This window comes from Symphodus melops, assembly GCF_947650265.1.
Source record: "Symphodus melops genome assembly, chromosome: 1".
Lineage (NCBI taxonomy): Eukaryota > Metazoa > Chordata > Actinopteri > Labriformes > Labridae > Symphodus > Symphodus melops.
The window spans coordinates 271,838-289,617 of record NC_136691.1 but is presented as its reverse complement, the minus strand read 5'-3'; the positions used below and the strand labels follow the sequence as shown (position 1 = coordinate 289,617).

General features: G+C 46.7%; 4 protein-coding genes across 4 annotated transcripts in view; 1 reads left to right on the top strand and 3 right to left on the bottom strand.

Annotated features, from left to right (window-relative positions):
* Nucleotides 1-2,112: 2,112 nt before the first annotated feature.
* LOC306834098 (uncharacterized protein) lies at nt 2,113-14,363 on the bottom strand (the record flags this gene model as incomplete). The annotated part of the gene is made up of 2 exons (XM_079359868.1): nt 2,113-2,682; nt 13,773-14,363. The coding sequence occupies 2 exons, from the start codon at nt 14,361-14,363 to the stop codon at nt 2,113-2,115; spliced, it is 1,161 nt and encodes a 386-aa protein (XP_079215994.1).
* On the bottom strand, nt 3,589-9,060 carry LOC306831992 (uncharacterized protein; the record flags this gene model as incomplete). Its single annotated transcript, XM_079356323.1, has 3 exons — nt 3,589-4,508; nt 4,610-5,353; nt 7,413-9,060. The coding sequence occupies 3 exons, from the start codon at nt 9,058-9,060 to the stop codon at nt 3,589-3,591; spliced, it is 3,312 nt and encodes a 1,103-aa protein (XP_079212449.1).
* On the top strand, nt 10,618-12,719 carry LOC306837338 (general transcription factor II-I repeat domain-containing protein 2A). Its single transcript, XM_079364983.1, has 2 exons — nt 10,618-12,380; nt 12,469-12,719. Exon 1 carries the CDS (start codon nt 10,811-10,813, stop codon nt 12,374-12,376), a length of 1,566 nt encoding a protein of 521 aa, XP_079221109.1. The 5' UTR covers nt 10,618-10,810; the 3' UTR covers nt 12,377-12,380; nt 12,469-12,719.
* Nucleotides 13,547-17,780, bottom strand: part of LOC306837284 (pleckstrin homology domain-containing family G member 3-like) — a 20,238-nt gene continuing 16,004 nt past the window's right edge. The window contains exons 17-18 of the mRNA XM_079364884.1: nt 16,192-17,683; nt 13,547-16,090 (exon numbers count right to left, since the gene is read on the bottom strand). Coding sequence (XP_079221010.1) covers nt 15,171-16,090; nt 16,192-17,683 — 2,412 coding nt within the window. The 3' untranslated portion in view covers nt 13,547-15,170. The remainder of the gene's footprint in view (nt 16,091-16,191; nt 17,684-17,780) is intronic.

The following is a 17,780-nucleotide window of genomic DNA, read 5'->3' as shown; positions in this document are numbered from 1 at the left end:
TTCAACAGGTAGTCATCTGAAATGGTCTTCACTTCACAGGTGGGCCCCGTCAGGTTTAATAAGTGGGATTTTTGCCTTATAAATGGGGTTGGGACCATCAGTTGTGTTGTGCAGAAGTCAGGTGGATACACAGCTGATAGTCCTACTGAATAGACTGAATTGTAGAATTTGTATTATGGCTAGAAAAAAGCAGCGAAGTAAAGAAAAACGAGTGGCCATCATTACTTTAAGAAATGAAGGTCAGTCAGTCCGAAAAATTGGGAAAACTTTGAAAGTGTCCCCAAGTGCAGTCGCAAAAACCATCAAGCACTACAAAGAAACTGGCTCACATGAGGAAAGCCCCAGGAAAGGAAGACCAAGAGTCACCTCTGCTGCGGAGGATAAGTTTATCCGAGTCACCAGCCTCAGAAATCGCAGGTTAACAGCAGCTCAGATTAGAGACCAGGTCAGTGTGAATCAGGCTTTCATGGTAGAATAGCTGCTAGGAAACCACTGCTAAGGACAGGCAACAAGCAGAAGAGACTTGTTTGGGCTAAATAACAGAAGGAATGGACATTAGACCAGTGGAAATCTGTGCTTTGGTCTGATGAGTCTGTGAGATCTTTGGTTCCAACCAGCAGGTCTTTGTGCGACGCAGAAAAGGATGGACTCTACATGCCTGGTTCCCACCGTGAAGCATGGAGGAGGAGGTGTGATGGTGTGGGGGGGCTTTGCTGGTGACACTGTTCGGGATTGAAGGCATACTGAACCAGCATGGCTACCACAGCATCTTGCAGCGTTATGCTATTCCATCCAGTTTGCGTTTAGTTGGACCATCATTTATTTTTCAACAGGACAATGAAACACACCTCCAGGCTGTGGAAGGGCTATTTGACCAAGAAGGAGAATGATGGGGTACTGCCCCAGAGGACCTGGCCTCCACAGTCACCAGACCTGAACCCAATCGAGATGGTTTGGGGTGAGCTGGACCGCAGAGTGAAGGCAAAAGGGCCAACAAGTGCTAAGCATCTCTGGGAACCCCTTCAAGACTGTTGGAAGACCATTTCAGGTGACTACCTGTTGAAGCTCATCAAGAGAATGCCAAGAGTGTGTGAAGCAGTAATCAGAGCAAAAGGTGGCTACTTAGAAGAACCTAGAATATAAGACATATGTTTTTTATATATAGTTTATAGTTTATAATTGTATATAATTCCACGTGTGTTAGTTCATAGTTTTGATGCCTTCAGTGTGAATCTACAATTTTCATAGACATGAAAATAAAGAAAACTCTTTGAATTAGAAGGTGTGTCCAAACTTTTGGTCTGTACTGTATATACACACACACACACACACACACACACACACACACACACACACACACACACACACACACACACACACACACACACACACACACACACACACACACACACACACACACACACACACACACACACACACACACACACAGAGAGAGAGAGTGACAGTGTACATGGACTTTAATGAACAGGGGTCCTCTCATATAAACATCTGTACAAAGACAAACAGGAAGTGTGTTTCTACTCACAGCAGGTGAGATACAGAGCAGGTACAGGAAGCTAACAGTTAGCTACACACAGAGTAGCATGAAGAGCTGAGGGGGACCAGTAGTTACAGGAAGGACTCAGATCCCACACCTGCCAGTGATCCACATGGAACCTGATTCACAGTGAACCACAGTGAACCAAAGTGATCCAAAGTGGTCCACAGTGATCCAAAGTGGTCCACAGTGAACCACATTGATCCACAGGGATCCACAGTGATCCACATTGATCCATAGTGATCCACAGTGAACCACAGAGAACCACAGTGAACCACAGAGAACCACAGTGAACAAAAGTGATCCAAAGTGGTCCACAGTGATCCAAAGTGATCCAAAGTGGTCCACAGTGAACCAAAGTGGTCCAAAGTGATCCAAAGTGGTCCACAGTGAACCAAAGTGGTCCACAGTGATCCACATTGATCCACAGGGATCCACAGTGATCCACATTGATCCACAGTGATCCACAGCGAACCCAAGGGATCCACAGTGAACCAAAGTGGTCCACAGTGAACCAAAGGGATCCAAAGTGAACCAAAGGGATCCACATTGATCTACAGAGAACCAAAGTGATCCACAGGGATCCACAGTGATCCACAGAGAACCACAGTGAACCACAGAGAACCACAGTGAACAAAAGTGATCCAAAGTGGTCCACAGTGATCCAAAGTGATCCAAAGTGGTCCACAGTGAACCAAAGTGGTCCAAAGTGATCCAAAGTGGTCCACAGTGAACCAAAGTGGTCCACAGTGATCCACATTGATCCACAGGGATCCACAGTGATCCACATTGATCCACAGTGATCCACAGCGAACCCAAGGGATCCACAGTGAACCAAAGTGGTCCACAGTGAACCAAAGGGATCCAAAGTGAACCAAAGGGATCCACATTGATCTACAGAGAACCAAAGTGATCCACAGGGATCCACAGTGATCCACAGTGATCCACAGTGAACCAAAGTGATCCACAGTGAACCAAAGTGGTCCACAGTGAACCAAAGGGATCCACATTGATCTACAGAGAACCAAAGTGGTCCACAGTGATCCACAGTGATCCACAGTGATCCACTGTGATCCACATTGATCTACAGTGATCCACAGTGAACCAAAGTGATCCACATTGATCTACAGTGGTCCACAGGGATCCACAGGGATCCACAGGGTGATCCAGTGATGTGGACAAATCAAACATTTACATTATATTTCCGGTCATTGTTGCTTATGGAGAACAAACTTGACTCATCTGGAATAAATAAAGACAGTAAATATGTTTAAATAAACTTTACATAAATATGACAAACTAAAAGGCACAAAGAAAGAAATGCAGTCATTTCTATAAACTAGGTTATTACATGTATAATGTTTGAACCATAATTATTATGCTGAGGGTAAAACCATGTTTATTTACTGATGATTATGTCATGTTTATATGAACGCAGCTTATTCCAGCCTGATATCAGTTCAGATATTTTAGAGCACTGAAACAAGCGCAATAAAATATTAATGCAACATCGTCGTATGATCGAACTCAGGATAAAATGATGCTAAGCTAACAGCTCCCGCTGCTGTCTTTCTGCTAAGCTAACAGCTCCCGCTAAGCTAACGCTCTCTGTGCTGTCACACTGAGATGAAAATGAAGACAGTGATGGACTTAAATGTTGGACTGTTCCTTTAAGAAGACGTCCCGTTCAGTGGTTGGTCCTCTTGGAGCTGATCGGAGCGTCGTGATCTTTGCTGTGACCACCATGTGACGACTCTGAACTCAAACTGCCACGCATCATGGCGTCCTGTACAGAAGCTGCTTCAACCAACACTAAACGTGATTCTCAGGAGATTATGGACAAGATGCAGAGGACGTGGGATGTTTCTGGATTAGTCCATAAAGAGCTGTTAAAATCTACTCTGTCCTTTCATCCCTTAATGACAAGCTGACTGTTTTATAATTCAAAATAATATTTGGAATAATTACAGATAAAATCCTCCTGTAAAGCAGAACCCGTCCTCTCTAGCTGTAAGACTTCCCGTCTGTCTTCAGCTCCGGTTCTGGAACTTGTCCCTCAGATTTCTCACAATGCTCTGCTGACCTGGGTTTGAGTTTTTTTTCTGGGACTCAACATCCTGGTCTTTGGGGGATTCTGTGCTGGTGTCGAGCTCTTGAGGTCTTGTGGGCTCAGTCTTGGCTCTCACTTCCTCCCTCTGTTTGTACTCGTCAGACTCCTGATAGGCCCTACAGCGGTCTATGACGGCCATGATGGAGATCTTCTCCCTGCTGGTCGGTGAACGGATTTGGATGTAGCTGTCGTCTTCATCTTCCTTTTTGGACTCTTTGGCTGTTTCTGCACATTTGGACTCAGGTTCTGGAAGTTTCTCCCTGATGATGATCTTGTGTTTTGGATCATTTGGCAGCTCCGCCTCAGCCGCAACGTAGCAACCGTCGTCAGCATCGTTAGCGACCTGCTCCTTCAGTTTCTGCAGCTCGCTCATTTGTTCTCCGCTCAGTCGCGGGTCCAGAGAATTGGCTCTGAGAAACCTTCTGGTGCGTTCTTCTCGACCAGCGTCCCAGCTGCCCCGAGGTTTGAGAAGAGGAACCTCACAAGGAGCCTCGTCCATGCGGGGGAGGCTGGAGGAGCAGCTGGAATGCCTCCTTAGTCCACCATCAGACATCCACTCCGGGATGGAGCGACTCCGGCTCACAGAACTGTTTCGGGGTCGATCAGCGTTGGAGTATTTGGAGCGGAGTTCACGGACGTCTGGCCAGTTGAAGTTCTCGGTGGGAGGAGTCAGACTGAGGGGGCTGCGGGACTGAGACCGGCCCGGGGACACCACCCTGGAGCTGCCCACTGAACTACAGGTGAGACCAGGGGAAGGAGACTGGATCTGGTCTACTGGGCTCACCGGGAGCGAGGACGCCAGGCTTTGAGACACCAGAGGCAGAGTCAGGTTGGGTTTACCTGCAAAACAAAAACAAGTTTTACATCCTGCTTGAATGAATTTAAAAACTGTGTTGCTTCTCTTTAGAAGGACAGATGTTCATCAGTGATGGGAAACCAACCTTTAGGTAAACAGGAAATCCCACTCTTCCTCTCCTCCAGCACACAGGGTAAGCCCTTCTTGCACATCAGGAGGCCCTGACTTCTCTGCCGGACCACTGGAGTCGTGGTTTTAAGCCGCTGGCTGTACTGTCGAGCCAGATGGAGAACTTTGCTGTTGGTTTTGTCCGTTTCATCCGGCTGCTCTCCGTCCTTGCCGGGTCGTTCCCCCTCGGCCCTCAGCTGTGCGACTCGAGGAACCGGAGCTCTGAGGACGGCGGTCTCTTCCCTGAATGTCTTCAGAGACTCGCTCAGGTTTCCTGTGGGGGTCACATCAGGGACTTTGTGCTTCAGGGGCGAAGGACTGCTGGATTCCTCAGTGATGGTGCTAAGATCAGACACTCCGCTGTCTCGGTCACAGATCTGGTTTCGGGTCTTGGTTGTCTCACCCAGGTTGTCGTCAGTCGCTCTGGATTTTCTTGCAGCTTCTCGAGATCGATCGCACGCTCTGTCGTCACTTTGGGATCGGTTGATTTCTTGCTCCATCGTCTGCCAGATGGTGATCATTTCAGATGAAGGTCTGAACTCCTCTTCCTCACCTGGATTGTCCTGCACACTGGACCTGGACCTGCTGCTCTCTTCTGAGGCTTCTGGGTCTTTGTTCACCAGCTCGGACTTCAGAGGATCCAAAGAGTCCTCAGTCCTGATGTCGTCCCAGGAAGACGCTTTCTTCAGCCGCTCAGGACTGTAACGATACCGCGGAGGATCTACAGAACAACAACATCTGAATGAACATCAACAAAGACCAGCAGCAGACTGTCGCCCCCCGTGTGTCCCTGCAGGGGGCGCTGGAGTCCCCCCGTGTGTCCCTGCAGGGGGCGCTGGAGTCCCCCGTGTGTCCCTGCAGGGGGCGCTAGAGTCCCCCATGTGTCCCTGCAGAGGGCGCTGGAGTCCCCCGTGTGTCCCTGCAGGGGGCGCTGGAGTCCCCCGTGTGTCCCTGCAGGGGGCGCTGGAGTCCCCCGTGTGTCCCTGCAGGGGGCGTTGGAGTCCCCCGTGTGTCCCTGCAGGGGGCGCTGGAGTCCCCCGTGTGTCCCTGTAGGGGGCGCTGGAGTCCCCCGTGTGTTCCTGCAGGGGGCGCTGGAGACCCCCGTGTGTCCCTGTAGGGGGCGCTGGAGTCCCCCGTGTGTCCCTGCAGGGGGCGCTGGAGTCCCCTGTGTGTCCCTGCAGGGGGCGCTGGAGTCCTGTGTGTCCCTGCAGGGGGCGCTGGAGTCCCCCATGTGTCCCTGCAGGGGGCGCTGGAGTCCTGTGTGTCCCTGCAGGGGGCGCTAGAGTCCCCCGTGTGTCCCTGCAGGGGGCGCTAGAGTCCCCCGTGTGTCCCTGCAGGGGGCGCTGGAGTCCCCGTGTGTCCCTGCAGGGGGCGCTGGAGTCCCCCGTGTGTCCCTGCAGGGGGCGCTGGAGTCCCCCGTGTGTCCCTGCAGGGGGCGCTGGAGTCCCTGTGTGTCCCTGCAGGGGGCGCTGGAGTCCCTGTGTGTCCCTGCAGGGGGCGCTGGTGTCCCCCGTGTGTCCCTGCAGGGGGCGCTGGACGCTTGATTTAAACCTAAAAGCTTTTAAATATTCAGATCTATCGATCCATCGTTCTAAACAAACGTCTGTGAGAAAGAAGTTTTTGGTTCTTCAGGGATGAAACAGCTGCAGGACAAGTCATGAAGAAGAACAACAGGAGACCATTAACAGCCAATCATCTGTTTATTGATCCCAGTTTGATTTTCACTCCATGTTTTCCTCTTTTAATCACCAACATGTTTCCCTGTGCTTATATAACACATCACACACTCACACACACACACACACACACACACACACACACACACACACACACACACACACAACTAAAAGACATTTAAACACCCAGGCAGCAAAGATGATCAGAGTATAAGAGCAGGACAACGTTTCAAACATTTGGACTATAAGAGCAAAAAGACATTTAAAGATTATAATATGTACAAGTTTAACATCAACACTCATCACCATGATATATATATATATATATATATATATACATATATACAGTATATATATATATATACTGTATATATACAGTATATATATATATATATACTGTATATATGTATATATATATATACATATATACAGTATATATATATATATATATATATACTGTATATATACAGTATATATATATATATATATATACATATATACAGTATATATATATATATATATATATATACACAGTATATATATATATATATACTGTATATGTGTATATATATATATATATATATATATACTGTATATATACAGTATATATATATATATATATATATATATATACAGTATATATATATATATATATATATATATATATATATATATATATACTGTATATATACAGTATATATATATATATATATATATACTGTATATATGTATATATATATATATATATACTGTATATATGTATATATATATATATATATATATATATATATATATATATATATATCAACTCAGACAATTATCAGAGACACAGAAATCCTTATATAGTTGTCGTGGTCTTTGTCTTTTGTCCACAGATTTTTTTTGATCACCAGAGTCTATTGATTTTATTTTATTAACTATTAATCCCCTGAGTGAAAATCAGCTTCACACTTTATATTGTTTAGAGATGTGCTACACACACACACACACACACACACACACACAAGCACACACACACACACACACACACACACACACACACACAGTTTAAACACAGAATTAAATCTGCAGTCACTGAAATGACTTCTGTTTATTTCAGTTTACACAACTCAGCAGAGTCTCCAAAATAAAACCCGAGTCCAGTATGTAGAGGCTGAGTGAATGTGGTCTGGACTCTGTGGAGGAGAGTCATGGTTTTAGAGATGCTGTAGAAGGACAGAATACCTGCTCTGTGATCCAGGTACACTCCTAATCTGGAGGACTGAGGACCTGAGAGAGGAGTCTGGACTTCGTTGTGATAAAAGGTATAACCAAAGAAGGAACAATTTAACGTCCAAGATTTGTCATTAAATCCAAATCTACACTCATCTCCTGCTCTGCTGATATTCTTGTATGTGACTGCTACATCAACTCCTCCTCTCCACTCCACCTCCCAGTAACAACGTCCAGTCAGACTCTCTTTACTCAGGACCTGATAACAACCAGTGAATCTGTCTGGGTGACTAGAATAAGACTGGGTCTGACCTGTTGATGTTGCTTTTCTGTTCCCATCAGATAATAACAGCAGTGTGTTTACTGTGTTTGGATCCAGTGTGATGTCACATGAATATTTTAAGAACTCAGCTCTGGTCATGGGCTCTGGATCTGACAGTAAAACATCCACTTCAGTCAGTGTCTGTGAGACGTTTGTCCATTTGTCTGTCAGGACGTCCTGTAGTTTATCTCTGACTTCTGACACAGCTGCTGTCACGTCCTCAAAGTACCTCAGAGGACGGATCTTGATGCTGGATGAGTGTGTAGATTCACTGAGTGCTGACACTGAGGGGTAGTCCTGTAGAAACTGGATGTGGTCCTGTGTGTGTGACAGCTTCTCCATCTCAGCGTCTTTCCTCTTCAGCTCAGTGATCTCCTGCTCCAGCTTCTCCTGACGCTCTCTGACTCGACTCACTTCAGTTTGCTGCTGGGATCTGACCTGCTGCGTCACATCAGAGCGTCTTTTCTCCATGAGACGGATCAGCTCAGTGAACATCTTCTCACTGTTCCTCACTGTTTTATCAGCAGAGCCATTGATAGCCTCCACCTCCTGTTGGAGCAGCTTCACATCTTTCTCTCCGTCCTGGATTCTCTGCTGGGTGTTTAGTCGACTCACCTCGAGCTCTCTCTGCTTCTCGCTCCTTTCTGCTGCAGCTGAGACTGTGTCGTGACTTTTGTGTTCGTCCACAGGGCAGAGATAACAGATAGACTGCTGATCAGTGCGACAGAACATCTTCATCACCTCATCATGACGAGAGCACACATTCTCCTGGAGCTTCTTGGAGGGCTCCATCAGCTTGTGTTTCTTAAAGACAGCTGCTTCTAAATGAGGCTGAAGGTGATTCTGACAGTAAGAGGCCAGACACTGCAGACAGGACTTACAGGCTTTCAGTTTCCTCCCGGTGCAGACATCACAGGCCACGTCTTCAGATCCAGCATAGCAGTGATCAGCAGGAGCAGCTTGGAGTCCAGTCTTCTTCAGCTTCTCCACTAAATCTGCCAACATGGTGTTTTTCTTCAGGACAGGCCTCGGTATGAATTCCTCACTGCACTGAGGACAGGTATAGACTGCCTTATAATCCTCTGTATCCCAGTGGCCTTTAATACAGTTCATGCAGTAGCTGTGTCCACAGGTAAGAGTCCTCGGATCCTTCAGGAGATCCAGACAGATGGGACAAGAGAAGGATTCCCGGTCCAGCTGAACTCCTTTCTGCGCCATTTCTGCTCTCTGTAACAACGACTGTGTGAGATTCACTTCCTCTGAAACAAGTTTCACCTGTTTTCCATAAAGCATTTGACTGTTCAGGGAGTGTCACCTGTTGTTGGTTACACCCATCCATAAACTGTAGACGTGAAGGGGAGGGAACCAGGAGATGTGAGGACAAAGTGCAGCAGGATGTGTGTGAGAGCAGGAGGAAGAGGGAGGGCTGATCAAACTACGACTCATTACAGGAAGAGGAGCAACGCTGAAAGATTCAACTTAGTTTCCTTGTTTTCAGAGAAGCCTCGGTTAAAAGCTGCTCCACATTTAAGAACAAAAAGTTTGAGGGAATAAAAACGTCTGACTTCTCTCTTTAGATCATGGCTCCATATTCTTCAACTTCTGTTTCATTGTCTTTGTCTGTTTAATCCTCATTCAGTGGTAGATTATCTGTAAAGTGTTTAAAGGTCACATGACCTCCTCCTCTTCTTCAGGTGAAATCAGTGTCCTCGCTCCTCTTCATCATGTGTGTGAAGTGTGTTGTTGTAAATCCACTCTGATCCTGTATCTGATCATGTCTATAAACCCCTCTATTTCAGCCCTGCTCAGAACAGGCTGTTTCTGTGTCTGTAGCTTTAAATATGTAAATGAGCTGTGTCTGACCACACCCCCTCTCTGGAAGGGCTCGGGTGTACTCGCTGCTTTCTCGTTCCATTTGTTTACGGTGAGAAAGCAGACTCAGAGGGCAGAACCTTATTTTTAATAACTCTTATTCTTCATCCAATCAAAACTGGTTTGGGGTCCAGCCAAAATGCCAGATTAAATTTAGGCCTGTGTCACTTTGGAAAAACGTGACTGTTAGTTATTTAGCTGAGTACCTTACAGGTACTCCTAGTATGCTCTGCAACACCAAACACATGTTTAAAGTTTGGTTGCATAACAGCAGTCGTCTCTCATTGTTCTTTCTCTTGAAATGCTTCCAGCATCTAAAAACACGTCAAATAATCCCGATCTCGGATTTGCATTGTGACATAGGCTAGGTCAGGGGTCGGCAACCCGCGGCTCTGGAGCCGCATGCGGCTCTTCAGCCTCCTTGTAGTGGCTCCCTTGGCCTTGACAAAAAAACATGAAAAACATGAAAACATGAAAAACGTTTTGGTTTTTTTTCGGTTATTTTTTTAATTTATATATATATATATATATATATATACAATAAATATTGTTGTTTATTGTGTTGCACTGTTATCTTGGAGTTTAAGGTGATACTTTAACACTGAATTTTAAAAACGTTTTTTATAATTTGTCAACTAAAATATGCGTCACATTACGTCTATAGCCCTCGCCTTTAGCCTACCTACAGGCGGCTTCTTGAGTGTGCGACCCCCGCGGTAAACTAACCATGAAAAAATCCCAAAAAAGAAAAATCTCAGAAGAAAATAGAGGGTTTAATTCTGCTTGGACATATTCATTTGCCTTCACCACTAACGATGCAGGATTACCTTTGTGCTTGATATGTGGCGAGAAATTAGCGAACAACAAACAATCTAACATTGAAAGACATTTTCAAAACAAGCACTCAGCATTTGCTGAAAAGTACCCAACTGAAGATGAACGAAAGAGCGCGATTTCGGAACTGCTGCGAAAAGTTGAGCAGAGCAAACTTACTTTCAAGAAGTGGATCACCTCTCCAAACACATCTACAACTGCTAGTTTTGTGGCAGCTCAGGAGATCGTAAGGAGGGGGAAGCCTTTCACAGACGGAGAGTACATGAAAGAATCGTTCATAAAAATATCAGAGCATCTATTCTCTGAATTCAAAAACAAAACGGAAATTGTTCAGAAAATTAGAGAAATGCCTCTCTCCGCAAAGACCGTCAAGGACAGGACCATTAAGATGGCAACAAACATCACAAGTAAGCAAATTGATGACATAAATTCAGCTCCGGCATATTCAATTGCCTGTGATGAGTCAAGTGATGTAAATGACATTGAGCAGACAACACTGTTATGCAGATATGTGAACTCTGATGGGCCGCAGGAAGAACTGATTGAACTCATACCGCTAAAGGGCCAAACACGGGGACAGGACATTTGTGAGGCTGTTGTGAGCTGTCTAAAAGCCAAAGAAATACACACCACTCACCTGGTATCAGTGTCTACTGATGGGGCACCCAGTATGATAGGAGCACAGAAGGGCTTTGTGAATTTGCTTCAAAAGTCGCTGGATCGAGAGCTGATGACGTTTCACTGCATCTTGCACCAAGAAGCACTGTGCGCACAAACATTTCCCCCTGAATGTGTGGAAGTGATGAACCTCGTTATTAAGATAGTGAACAAAATCATTGCAAACGGGTTAAACCACCGACAGTTTAGTTCACTGTTAGATGAAGTCGACAGCGCATATTCAGATCTCTTGCTGCACAACAGAGTCCGGTGGCTGTCCAGGGGAGAGGTGCTGAAACGCTTCGCTGCTTGTCTTGAACATGTGAAAACCTTCTTGGAAAGCAAAGGCCTCAGCTATCCGGAACTGGAAGACCTCGATTGGCTGGGAAAGTTTTACTTCATGGTGGACATGACAAGTCACTTAAACACGCTGAATAAAAATCTCCAGGGAAAGGGAAGCACGGCGCTGCAGATGCTGGAGAATGTTTTGGCGTTTGAGCGCAAGATGACAGTGTTTGCCGGAGATGTACAGAGAGGTACGTTCTCTCACTTCCCCACCCTGAGAGAGTTCAGAGAAAAAAATAATCACATAAATTGTGATTATTTACACCGTGCAATTATGGTAATGCAGGCTGCATTTGGAAATAGATTCAGCGAGTTCAGAAAGGAAAAAAACACTCTGTCCTTCCCTGTCACACCGCTGGACATCGACACATCCCAGTTGAACATATCCGCATTCACAGGAGTAAGTCAGCCTGATCTCGAAATTGAACTGGCCGACGTAGCGGATAAAGACTTATGGGTGTCCAAGTTCAAAAGCCTGAGAGCGGATCTCGAAGAAGTCGCCCGTCAGAAGGCCACTCTCGCTAAAGAGCACAGATGGAGTGAAATTGACAACCTCCCAAGACCCGACAAACTTGTTTTTGAAACATGGAGTGCCATTCCCGACACGTATATAAACATGAAAAAATATGCGTTTGGAGTCCTGTCCATCTTTGGCTCAACATACTTATGTGAGCAAGTTTTCTCGAGCATGAACATCATAAAGTCCAAATATCGCTCCCGCCTCACAAATGAGAGCCTACAGTCCTGCCTGAAGATGAAAGTGACATCGTACAGCCCCGACATTGGGAAGATCTGCAGCGAGCTTCAGAAACAGAAGTCACATTAAACAGGTGATAACACTAGCATTTAATAGGCTATTATTTAAAAAAACAACATTTATTTCAGACCTGTGATGTATTTATCTTTTTTTATATTCAGGTGCTTTGGTTAATTGCTGGCCAAGAAAGAAACCCGAAGAGGATGAGAGCACACTGATATGGACTTGTCACAAACGTTCCTAATTTGATGTTTACTTTTTTAAAGCTGCTAAGCTGTGGCTTTATGTTGTATTTATATTAAAGTGTGCTAGTTTTTATTTTAATTTTACACAAATATGGGAAGGACTCAAACAGGCCTGCATAGTTCAGTGTTTAATTTATTTCAAAGTAGGCCTACACATGCACACTGCACTTCTGTTGGTTGTATGTGAATTAAGATGCAGTTTAAGATTTTATTACTTGTTTTTAAATCCCTTAATGCTTTGGCACTGCAACATGTGTCTGAGCTATTGACTATCCATGCTCCTGTCAGAGCGATGCGATCATCTAACCAGATTCTGTTAGATGTTCCGAGGTGCCGGCAGAAAACCAGAGGTGACAGAGCCTTTGCTGTGGCTGCTCCCAGTCTTTGGAACGCCCTACCTGTTAATATAAGAACTGCTCCAACCAATGAAAACTTCAAATCACTGCTAAACACCCTCCTCTTTGCTCTGGCCTTTAATACAAGCTGAGCTTCACATCTGGACATTTTTTTCATTTCAAGCATTTATTTATTGTAGTTTTATTGTTTTATTGTCTTTTATAGTGTGATTCCTGCCTGTACAGCACTGTGGTCAACCAAGGTTGTTTTAAATGCTATAGAAATAAACTTTGATTGATTGATCTGCTGGGATGGATGCCGGGGTTGTGGTATCCAAACCAAACCTCGGGACGTTTTGTTAAACACACACACCCTAATATACACACACACACACACACACAAATATATATATACACACACACACACACACACACACACACACACACACACACACACACACACAGACACACAGACACACAGACACACAGACACACAGACACACAGACACACAGACACACAGACACACAGACACACAGACACACACACACACACACACACACACACACACACACACACACACACACACACACACACACACACACACACACACACACACACACACACACACACACACACACACACACACACACACACAGAGTGACAGTGTACATGGACTTTAATGAACAGGGGTCCTCTCATATAAACATCTGTACAAAGACAAACAGGAAGTGTGTTTCTACTCACAGCAGGTGAGATACAGAGCAGGTACAGGAAGCTAACAGTTAGCTACACACAGAGTAGCATGAAGAGCTGAGGGGACCAGTAGTTACAGGAAGGACTCAGGTCCCACACCTGCCAGTGAACCAAAGTGGAACCTGATCCACAGAGAACCACAATGATCCACATGGAACCTGATCCACAGAGAACCAAAGTGATCCACATGGAACCTGATCCACTGTGATCCACAGTGAACCATATAGAACCAAAGTGATCCACATGGAACCTGATTCACAGAGAACCAAAGTGATCCACAGTGAACCAAAGGGATCCACAGTGAACCACAGTGAACCAAAGGGATCCACAGTGAACCACAGTGAACCAAAGGGATCCACAGTGAACCAAAGTGGTCCACAGTGAACCGAAGAGATCCACAGTGAACCAAAGTGGTCCACAGTGATCCACAGTGATCCACATTGATCTACAGTGGTCCACAGTGAACCAAAGTGATCCACAGTGATCCACATTGATCCACAGTGATCCACAGTGAACCAAAGTGATCCACAGTGATCCACATTGATCCACAGTGATCCACAGGGATCCACAGTGAACCAAAGGGATCCACAGTGATCCACAGGGATCCACAGTGAACCAAAGTGATCCACAGTGATCCACAGAGATCCACATTGATCCACAGTGATCCACAGAGATCCACATTGATCCACAGGGTGATCCAGTGATGTGGACAAATCAAACATTTACATTATATTTCCGGTCATTGTTGCTTATGGAGAACAAACTTGACTCATCTGGAATAAATAAAGACAGTAAATATGTTTAAATAAACTTTACATAAATATGACAAACTAAAAGGCACAAAGAAAGAAATGCAGTCATTTCTATAAACTAGGTTATTACATGTATAATGTTTGAACCATAATTATTATGCTGAGGGTAAAACCATGTTTATTTACTGATGATCATGTCATGTATATATGAACGCAGCTTATTCCAGCCTGATATCAGTTCAGATATTTTAGAGCACTGAAACAAGCGCAATAAAATATTAATGCAACATCGTCGTATGATCGAACTCAGGATAAAATGATGCTAAGCTAACAGCTCCCGCTAAGCTAACGCTCTCTGTGCTGTCACACTGAGATGAAAATGAAGACAGTGATTGACTTAAATGTTGGACTGTTCCTTTAAGAAGACGTCCCGTTCAGTGGTTGGTCCTCTTGGAGCTGATCGGAGCGTCGTGATCTTTGCTGTGACCACCATGTGACGACTCTGAACTCAAACCGCCACACATCATGGCGTCCTGTACAGAAGCTGCTTCAACCAACACTGAATGTGATTCTCAGGAGATTATGGACAAGATGCAGAGGACACGGGATGTTTCTGGATTAGTCCATAAAGAGCTGTTAAAATCTACTCTGTCCTTTCATCCCTTAATGACAAGCTGACTGTTTTATAATTCAAAATAATATTTGGAATAATTACAGATAAAATCCTCCTGTAAAGCAGAACCCGTCCTCTCTAGCTGTAAGACTTCCCGTCTTTCTTCAGCTCCGGTTCTGGAACTTGTCCCTCAGATTTCTCACAATGCTCTGCTGACCTGGGTTTGAGGTTTTTTTCTGGGACTCAACATCCTGGTCTTTGGGGGATTCTGTGCTGGTGTCGAGCTCTTGAGGTCTTGTGGGCTCAGTCTTGGCTCTCACTTCCTCCCTCTGTTTGTACTCATCAGACTCCTGATAGGCCCTACAGCGGTCTATGACGGCCATGATGGAGATCTTCTCCCTGCTGGTCGGTGAACGGATTTGGATGTAGCTGTCGTCTTCATCTTCCTTTTTGGACTCTTTGGCTGTTTCTGCACATTTGGACTCAGGTTCTGGAAGTTTCTCCCTGATGATGATCTTGTGTTTTGGATCATTTGGCAGCTCCGCCTCAGCCGCAACGTAGCAACCGTCGTCAGCATCGTTAGCGACCTGCTCCTTCAGTTTCTGCAGCTCGCTCATTTGTTCTCCGCTCAGTCGCGGGTCCAGAGAATTGGCTCTGAGAAACCTTCTGGTGCGTTCTTCTCGACCAGCGTCCCAGCTGCCCCGAGGTTTGTGAAGAGGAACCTCACAAGGAGCCTCGTCCATGCGGGGGAGGCTGGAGGAGCAGCTGGAATGCCTCCTTAGTCCACCATCAGACATCCACTCCGGGATGGAGCGACTCCGGCTCACAGAACTGTTTCGGGGTCGATCAGCGTTGGAGTATTTGGAGCGGAGTTCACGGACGTCTGGCCAGTTGAAGTTCTCGGTGGGAGGAGTCAGACTGAGGGGGCTGCGGGACTGAGACCGGCCCGGGGACACCACCCTGGAGCTGCCCACTGAACTACAGGTGAGACCAGGGGAAGGAGACTGGATCTGGTCTACTGGGCTCACCGGGAGCGAGGACGCCAGGCTTTGAGACACCAGAGGCAGAGTCAGGTTGGGTTTACCTGCAAAACAAAAACAAGTTTTACATCCTGTTTGAATGAATTTAAAAACTGTGTTACTTCTCTTTAGAAGGACAGATGTTCATCAGTGATGGGAAACCAACCTTGAGGTAAACAGGAAGTCCCACTCTCCCTCTCCTCCAGCACACAGGGTAAGCCCTTCTTGCACATCAGGAGGCCCTGACTTCTCTGCCGGACCACTGGAGCCGTGGTTTTGAGCCGCTGGCTGTACTGTCGAGCCAGATGGAGAACTTTGCTGTTGGTTTTGTCCGTTTCATCCGGCTGCTCTCCGTCCTTGCCGGGTCGTTCCCCCTCGGCCCTCAGCTGTGCGACTCGAGGAACCGGAGCTCTGAGGACGGCGGTCTCTTCCCTGAATGTCTTCAGAGACTCGCTCAGGTTTCCCGTGTGGGTCACATCAGGGACTTTGTGCTTCAGGGGCGAAGGACTGCTGGATTCCTCAGTGATGGTGCTAAGATCAGACACTCCGCTGTCTCGGTCACAGATCTGGTTTCGGGTCTTGGTTGTCTCACCCAGGTTGTCATCAGTCGCTCTGGATTTTCTTGCAGCTTCTCGAGATCGATCGCACGCTCTGTCATCACTTTGGGATCGGTTGATTTCTTGCTCCATCGTCTGCCAGATGGTGATCATTTCAGATGAAGGTCTGAACTCTTCCTCACCTGGATTGTCCTGCACACTGGACCTGGACCTGCTGCTCTCTTCTGAGGCTTCTGGGTCTTTGTTCACCAGCTCGGACTTCAGAGGATCCAAAGAGTCCTCAGTCCTGATGTCGTCCCAGGTATCTGCTGACTCTGCGTCCAGCCGGAGGGTTTGAGCACACGGCTTCGTTTGGACGCCGTCATCCTGTTGGCTGCTGTTGAAGCGGCTGACGGAGTTCCTAACCACGCCCATCGGGATGTACGTCAGGCTCTCCCTGCGCTGGAGGATGAACGTGGCGCCCTGGTTCTCGGCGTTCTCGTAGTAGCTCCTGATTTTTCCGATGAGCAGCTGGTCCTGCTTGGACAGGGTGGAGTCCCGCCTCCGCCGAATGCTTCTGTCGGCGTCAAAGAGGTGGTCATCCCGCGGGGACAGCAGGCTCAAATCCGTGGCGCCGAAGGTCTCGGGAGGATCAGAGAGGGCGCTGTTGAGCCGAGGTTCGAGGCCCAGGCTGAGGCTGCTGCTGGTCCTGCTCAGCAGACGAGGTGACGCACAGCCGAGGGAGCGGGAGTCGTCCTGCGCAGAGCCGCCTCGTTTGATACTGTTGTTGAAGTGCTGAGCGATGGCGCTCGCTTTGTCCAGCACAGACGAAGGAAGGATGCTGGTTTCAGCCTCTTTCTGTGTCGCCGCCTTCTCGTCGTCCTCGTCCTCCGAGGACTCTGCACTGCTCAGCGTCTTTGAATCTGAGTCGGTGGCAGCAGAGGAGCGTCGCTCGACGGGTTCTGTATCAGGGCGGAGCTCAGACATTTGGGGAGGAGCCGAGGTCCTGGCAGGTGAAGAGGACAGACTGTCTGAATCACAGGGGGGTGCTGGTCCCGGTCCTGGTTCTGGGGTGCCAGTCTGTGTCGAGGTCTTCTCCTGTGGTGCATTTTCTGAGGGAGCCTGAAAACATGAAAACAAATCGATTAGCGCTGATTATGATCTTCAAACATCTGAACAAGGATCGAACCCTTCAGAGGAAGACGAGTTCTTCTCTTCC

Bases quoted from the DNA above. Each gene is read 5' to 3' on its own strand.
- LOC306837338 (XM_079364983.1), top strand. From the start codon at position 10,811: ATGAAAGAATCGTTCATAAAAATATCAGAGCATCTATTCTCTGAATTC.